The sequence below is a fragment of the Rhagoletis pomonella genome, unplaced genomic scaffold (assembly GCF_013731165.1).
Source record: "Rhagoletis pomonella isolate Grant_MI unplaced genomic scaffold, Rhpom_1.0 Rhpom_scaffold_07664, whole genome shotgun sequence".
NCBI classification, from domain to species: Eukaryota; Metazoa; Arthropoda; class Insecta; order Diptera; family Tephritidae; genus Rhagoletis; species Rhagoletis pomonella.
In genome coordinates, this window is record NW_023466191.1 from 1 (window position 1) to 7,817 (window position 7,817).

At 42.0% G+C, this 7,817-nt stretch overlaps 1 protein-coding gene across 1 annotated transcript; it reads right to left on the reverse strand.

Annotated features, from left to right (window-relative positions):
- Positions 1 to 2,412: 2,412 nt before the first annotated feature.
- LOC118755858 lies at positions 2,413 to 7,209 on the reverse strand (the record flags this gene model as incomplete). Its single annotated transcript, XM_036490667.1, has 3 exons — positions 5,914 to 7,209; positions 4,456 to 5,819; positions 2,413 to 2,666 (listed from the first exon to the last, which is right to left on the reverse strand). Coding segments are annotated over exons 1-3 (2,914 nt in total), but the record flags the coding sequence as incomplete, so codon positions are not given.
- Positions 7,210 to 7,817: the final 608 nt, after the last annotated feature.

Here is a 7,817-nt window from a genome sequence, read left to right on the forward strand (position 1 = left end):
ATAGAGAAGGTGCAAACTGAAAGTGGAAACTATTCGCGGACGAAAAATTAACAGCGTTAGAAAAGTTCAAGTCGGAATGTAAAAATTCTGTTGAATTTAATGTTGATAACATAATACAATGTTGAGCAACATGAAATGTGATGTTCTTTGTGAGCAAATAAACGAAAATATGGTAAATCTTCACATAATTTTCATTAATTGTAAATTTTTTATCTTGTTCTCCTTTTATGAAGATGCAAATACAATTTAAAATAATGATAGTTTGGCATAAAGTTTACACACATATGTACATGCATACATATTCTGGCAATCAAAAGTGAGTGCATGGTGTTTTTTGCTTAATATTTGCAATGTTTTTCAATTATTTTTTTTTTATTATCTTTTTATAAAAATGTGGTCCATGCTTTAATCAAAACTATACAAGTCAAACTTTCAAACTTTACACAGAACATAGAAAAATTCAACGAATTCTCGTCTAAATTTTGACCTGTTTAATCTGAGTTTTTAGAAAAATTTTGAGTACGCAGATAGATCGGTTTTTTAATTCTAGTGGAACAAGATCAAGTTTTAAGCGGCTAAAAAATCCGGTTGATTTTTAATGATTATTTATTGCTGACGGCTTTTTGCACTTTTTACCAAATAAAAATTTCTTGTAGAATAAAATGCGCATGACCGTTTGCAAACAAATAAAAAAAAATTTGCGCTATTTTTTACAAATTACACTTTCTATATGCATAAAACCGCAATTCCCGTCGAAAATAACATAAAAGTTTAACTTAAAAACATTGCAAATATTAAACAAAAAACAGGATGCACTCACTTTGCCAGTGTACACACATATTTGTGTTTAAAATTAACTACTTATGAAATAATTTTTGTGGCACGAACATATACATACTTGCGCTTTCTAAAAATGGGAATAAAAATTGGATTCGCATAAAATTTTAATTCCAATAACTAATATTTTAGTGAAAACATTTACAATAAAGCTTTCAGTAACTTTTGGCAAATTTGAGCGATTATGTGAAATTATGCATGCGTTTGTACCTACATATACATTTATATTAGTTTAAATAAAGCTAATAGTAAAATTTAAAATCGAATATGGATATGACAATTAAAAAAAAAAAAATAAAATTTATTACTTGGTCCGTCCGGGATTTGAACCAAGACAAACGGCGAGACGCCAAAAAGTTGCATCGCCTCTAGCGCACACGCTACGGCACATTACTAAAGCGGCAATCTCTAAATCACTACATATATGATTTTTCATTCGTCCAAGAAGACAAACGCATAAATATGTGTGCATTTATAAATGTAAATATGTGCATAAATATGTACGATTGTTCTGCTTTCGTCTTCCCCTCGCCGTCCGCCAACCACAAACAAATTATTAAATTTCTGCGAATTGCCATGACGCCACCAAAATTAACCCTTGGTTGACGAAACATTTAGGTTTTCGCATAAGTTTACATTTAATAAAGCCATACTCGTACATTTTATATGGAGAAGAATATTAATTAATTTAAAATTCTACATGTAACCATGTTCTCGACGATACATGTAACTTTCATCAAGATTAACCATAAAAATTGTGCTTCATTAACAGTTGGAACCAGCTGAAACCAAAAAAACTATGTCCGCTAAAATGTGTTAAAAACCAACTGGAATTGACATTTTTTACACGCATACATGCATACATTCATATACACATCTACAGTGGAGTAGCACTAGCTTGGACATTGCATTGCTTGTACTTTGATGTTGAAGTATCAAGAGCGTTTTCTTGATTAAATAAAAAATTGCGGGGGTGAAAATCGCAAATAAAACACGCGTGTTGTCTCGCTGTTCAACTACACAGCCCAAAAACTTTATTTTTCTCTCCATCAGTTTGCGAAAAAAGGGCAAAAGAAGAAACCACAATGACAGGTAGCGGGAGTACACGTATAAGAGCAAAATATTAAACCTTAAGTTAACAATGCTTTTTCAGCAAGAGCTAGATATACATATAACCTTAACCCTTATAAATGTAAGTTAGACAATGTTGATATGACCTAAATAATGTGCATCTGACCCAACATCCCGGCCCCGTTGAAAGTACGTAGAACTTTCAAGTAACTGGTAATAGCGCTATCTTATGTATGGGGCGGCGGATAACTCCCTTTGCAGTGCGAACATCAGCCACGCGCACTCGATCGTCCTCTCCACGTATGACTCTTTCGATACGACCTAGCATCCAACACTGCGGTGGTAAATTGTCGTCATGCACGATAACCATCGCTCCCACACACACATTTGGGGATGGCTTGGTCCAGTTACTACGCACCTGCAGCTCATTGATATACTCCAGCGACCATCGACGCCAAAGTTGTTGTTTGATCGCGCCCGTTCTTCGCCATCGTTCTAACTTACCCAGCTCTGTGACGGGTGTCTCGGGCAATGCACGTAATGAGTCGCCAATGAGGAAGTGGCCCGGGGTGAGTGCGGCTAGGTCATTCGGGTCTGAAGAGAGTGGTGACAAAGGGCGAGAATTCAGAATCGCCGCCACCTCAGCTGTGACAGTTGTAAGCTCCTCGAATGTTAAACGAGCGTTCATAAGAGTGCGGTTGATTAGTCCCTTGACGCTCTTAACTGCAGCCTCCCACAAGCCGCCGAAATGGGGGGCTCTGGGAGGGATGAAATGGAAGTTGATGAACTCACGTACACAAAATTTGTTGATCGATTTGATTGTGTCATCCTTAAACAAAAATTGCTTGAGGGCCTCTAATTGGTTGCTGGCTCCAACGAAATTGGTAGCATTATCGCAGAAGATATCGGACGGTAGTCCACGCCTGGCTACCAACCGTTTCAGGGCGGCGATAAATGCATCGGACGACAAGTCTGACACAACTTCAACGTGCACTGCCTTCGTCGCGAAGCACACGAAAATTGCGATGTAGCTTTTGTAGGGAACCTTGCCTCGAAGGCGTAGGTACGTATTGACTGGACCGCAGAAATCCACTCCGCATCTTGCAAATGGTCTTGATGGGGTAAGTCGTTCGACGGGAAGCTGACCCATTATTTGCCCTTCCAGCTTTGGCCGATAACGAACGCAGTGCACGCAAGATCGGACGACACGGCGAGCTAAATCCCGTGCATTGATGATCCAAAAGCGTAGGCGTATGAGTGCAACTAATGCCTTTGGACCCGCATGGTAATTTTGGCGATGAACGAACTGCACGTACTGGCGGACAAAGTCATCCTTGCCTGGAAGTAGTATCGGGTGCTTCTGTGTATACAGAATATTTGCCATCTCCAATCGACCTCCAACTTTCATCAGCATGAACCCGTGAGTTCTCTGCAAAAAAGGATTTAAAGATTTAAGATTACTACAGACCTGTTGGCCTTTGCGAAGTGCTTTGATGTCATCGGAATAGTGCCTTATTTGCAGGTTCCAAATGATGCAATGCAAAGCATGTAACAGCTCTTGTGGTGACGGCGACAATGTATCGAACGAACCCAATTTTCTACTTAAGTTGCTGAACCTAAACATCCAGGCTACGATTTGCAAGCATCGGCTGTGCGAGCTAATTTTATACACTGCTTCGAGTAGGTCGTTAGTGGCATTAACAATAGCGAAAGCCGATTTACGTTTCTCTAAGTTCACTATATCTTGATCAATATCACCTCGATGGTGCGTCGGCCACTCGTCTTGGTGGCGTTGCAGGTATTCCGGCCCTTCGAACCATATGGACTACTGCAGCTCACTCACTGAGCACCCCCTGGAAAGCAGATCAGCTGGATTATAGTGCGTTGAAACGTATTTCCATTCGCAACAAGATGTTTTTTGTTGTATTTCAGAAATACGATTTCCTACGAACGTAGATAGTGCGGCGGAATGCTGTTGAATCCAGTGTAGAACGATTTGTGAATCGCTCCATAGATACGTTGTATATTGGGTATCGCCGAAATTCACCTTTATTTTAGCGTAAAGTTGTGACAGCAAATGAGCACCGCATAATTCCAATTTGGGCAATGACAGTTTCCTCGTTGGGGCGACTCTCGACTTGGATGTAATCAACGTGACCTTGACTTCACCGCTAGAGTCAACTGTGCGTGCATATATACAGCATCCATAAGCCCTAATTGAGGCATCACAGAAGCCGTGCAACTGAAGGCTCTGAACGCTGGGTTGAAGGCAATAGCGCGGTATAGTTAGCGATTCCAACGATGAAAGCGATGAGAGGAACGATGTCCATGCGGTGTGAATGTTGTGCGGAACTGACTCATCCCACTGTAATTTTAGCAACCAAAGCTCTTGTATAAGTATTTTTGCAAGTATGATGATAGGTGACACCAAGCCCAACGGGTCAAAGAGAGACGAAGCAATTGATAGTATAGACCGCTTCGTGACAGCATGTGATGTGCGCTTGAGTACAAATGCAAACATAAAAGACGTCTTCTCGTTGATCCCACCTTAAGCCCAGAGTGCTGGTTACTGAATCGTCTTCTAAGTTAAGATCTTTAATGGTACAGTCATTAACAAACTCGCTATAGTTCGAGTGCCATTTCGCTAGCTCAAATCTACCACGACGAAGTATCTCAATTACCTCCGTTTTGATTTGATAAAGGCATTCCAACGTGTTAGCTCCACAAATGAAATCATCAACGTAGAAGGATGATTTTATAGCCTCGGCTCCTACCTTGAACTCGTCCATGCATTGCTCAGCTAAGTATTGCATGCTACGTATAGCGAGATATGGCGCGGTAGCAGTCCCATAAGTGACTGTATTCAGTTCAAATGTGCGTAATGGTTGATCGGGTGTACTTCTCCAAAGTATATATTGAAACTTGCGATCATGGGGGTCGACAAGAATCTGTCTGAACATCTTGACGACATCGGCGGTAATTGCATAACGATATGTACGGAAGCGTAGAAGTAACGTGTACAAGTCGGGCTGTATGGTCGGTCCGACCATTAGTAAATCGTTCAGAGACCTTTGTGTCGTTGTCTGACAAGAGGCATCGAAAACCACTCTTAATTTCGTAGTGGTACTGTTCGGCTTGAGTACGCAGTGGTGCGGTATGTAAAAATGTGGGACATCCAACTTCGGTGTTGTCACCAAGCTCATATGGCCCAACTGTTCGTACTCTAACATAAAATCTGCGTATTGCCTTTTCACATCTGATGTGCGGCTCAAGCGGCGCTCAAGAGCTTCAAAACGTTTACGGGCAATTTCATACGAGTGACCTAACAGACCAGGATCATCTTTGAATGGGAGGCGAACTACCACTCGGCCATCAGGTTGTCGGCGAACGGTGTTTTTGAAAGCCTCTTCACAACTGCGCTGCTCTGGAGTGTAAATGTCAACAGAAGTGTTAACCTCTTCAATGCGCCACAGGCGTTCTATGTTGTTGTTGATGACTTCGTCCATGGAAATCGAGTAACTGTATGATGTGGTGGAGCCGGTTTGGCAACGGCCCGAAACTACCCATCCAAGGAGCGTCTTCTGCAACACTGGCATATTTACACCAAGCCTGATTTGGCCAATGGATAAGATGTCGAAAAATGCTTCTGTCCCTAACAGCAAATCAATAGGACGAGCTTTGTTGAACCCTTCGTCGGCCAACGGAGTATTTTGAGGCAGCTTCCATGATGAGATATCAATTTCTGTGTCTGGATGATATGCAATATTCGAAGTAACACAGAAATCTAGCGGTAGTTCGAATTCTCCAAAACGTGACTTGATTGTTGTAGACGTTCGATGTTTTATCTGAGTCTGGGATTCTCCAATGCTGCGAATTTCCATATGGCTTCGTTTGCGAGGTAATCGGAGAGCCTGTGCGAATTGATCCGATACGAAATTGACTTGTGAACAAGAGTCTAGGAGCGCACCCAATTTTATAACAGCCTGACGCATCCTTGACCAGAACCAAAGCTGTGGCTAAAATTATTCGATTCAAGCCGGTGTGAGTGTGAACAGATGCTTCTGAGTTCTTCTGTGGTACTTCAGGGAGTTGCGGAGTTGACTGCGGTGAAGACGAAGACATACCAGCTGAATCACGATGCAATAGTGTATGATGGGAGCGAGAACACGATCGACACCTGTGTGTGGATGGGCATTTCGCAGCCTGATGACCCTTGCCCAAGCAATTGAGACAAAGTCCCAGTCGCTTAGTGATGTCGTAACGCTGATTGAGTGTAGCACCAACGATTTGAGGACACCTGTAAGTTCTGTGCTCCGTGCTAGCGCATGAATGACACGTTTGAGATGTGCAGTTGAAAGTCAACCCTTGGCGCTGGTGTTTTTGGTTTCGTGGCTTACCAATAGCTTGCTGACTCGCGCTACTATCGGTACCGGGCTTACTTATTGACTCCAAGAATTGGCAATGTCGTTCGACAACCGAAACGCAGGATGTCCATGTAGGAAGATCGCTGAAGTTCAAATGCTCATTCCATTTCTTTTTGGTGTCTTGATCCACCCTTTCCATAACGATGGAGATGAGCATAGCCTCAGCAATTTGCGATGCATTACCCAGTGACAACAATGAATTGTACAAGGTTGATGAGTTGTCGATCAGGCTACGAAGCTGTTTCGCATTTGACCTTGAAACACTAGGTAAAGTAAAAAGCGAATTTATGTTGTCCAAGAATATGAGCGTTGGATTATCGTAGCGGGCCTTGAGGCGTTCCAGCGCCTTTGAATAATTTTCCGAAGTGATTTGAAAAGCCTTGACAGTTTCTAAGGCCGGGCCACGTAAGCAATTGATTAGTTGATTGAACTTTTCGATGGATGACAAAGTAGACTGCTTATCAACGACTAACTTAAACGATGTTATAAAGTTTTTATAGTCGGAGTATTTTCCATCAAAAACTGGTAGTGACAGACGTGGCAGCTTCATAGAAGTTGAGTGAGAAGCGCAATGAACTGAGTCAGCAACAGTCAAATTGTGGGCATCTGAACCTAGCTGCTCATTAATGCACACCTTGATAGCGACGTACGTATCTTCTATTTCTCCTCTGGTCTCACGCTCTGCTTCGTCTGGATCCAGCTGCTCAATTTCGGTCTGAACTGTCATAACTTGCTTAAAGTAGGCCTCTAATATAGCCAAACGACAATTCAATTCAGCGGATGAAATTGCAAGTTTTGTGTCGACAGAATTGCGAATGCGCGATATGTTTCGACGCAGATTAGCGCGCTGCTGTTTAAGTTGCTCCAAATTGGGCATGGTTATGAGATAGCAAATCTATTGCCCGCTTCTCAGATTTATGGGCTGTACAAAATTTAGCTCTAAGTATATTTTGTTTGGCGGGACCTTTTGCGAGCCCAATTCTACTATAGCGGCTTGGCTTTGAAATACTGCCAACAATAACAACAACGCTTGCAAGAGAAGTAGTGTGAGACTACCTTGTATGTACTGTATGTGCTCGCAATATCAAATAACTTTGCCTTGCAAGGTGACCTGATATGAAAGAACCGCTAACAACAACGCTCCTGTAGCGAAATAGTTAGCAACTACAAAGCTCCTATAGCAATGTGTTTGAAACGGGATTGCGCGGGATTGAGACTCCGGCAGCCTTACTATGTCGAAAGATGTATGCTTTCGGTGTACCAGGTACCGATGGATACACAAGCTTCCTTATGCACAGTGCGGCCTGCGTTTTTGGATAAGCAGCCCAAAATGTCGAAAATATATTTGTTACGGTAGGAAACTCCTTTGATGCCGTGAATGTTGAGCTACGTTTTAGAAACGGTAGCCGAGAATGCTAAGTTGACTTTTCGCGAAAGTGCGAGATTTCACGATATTTTATCTTTAAATTATCACAGGCCCCACGT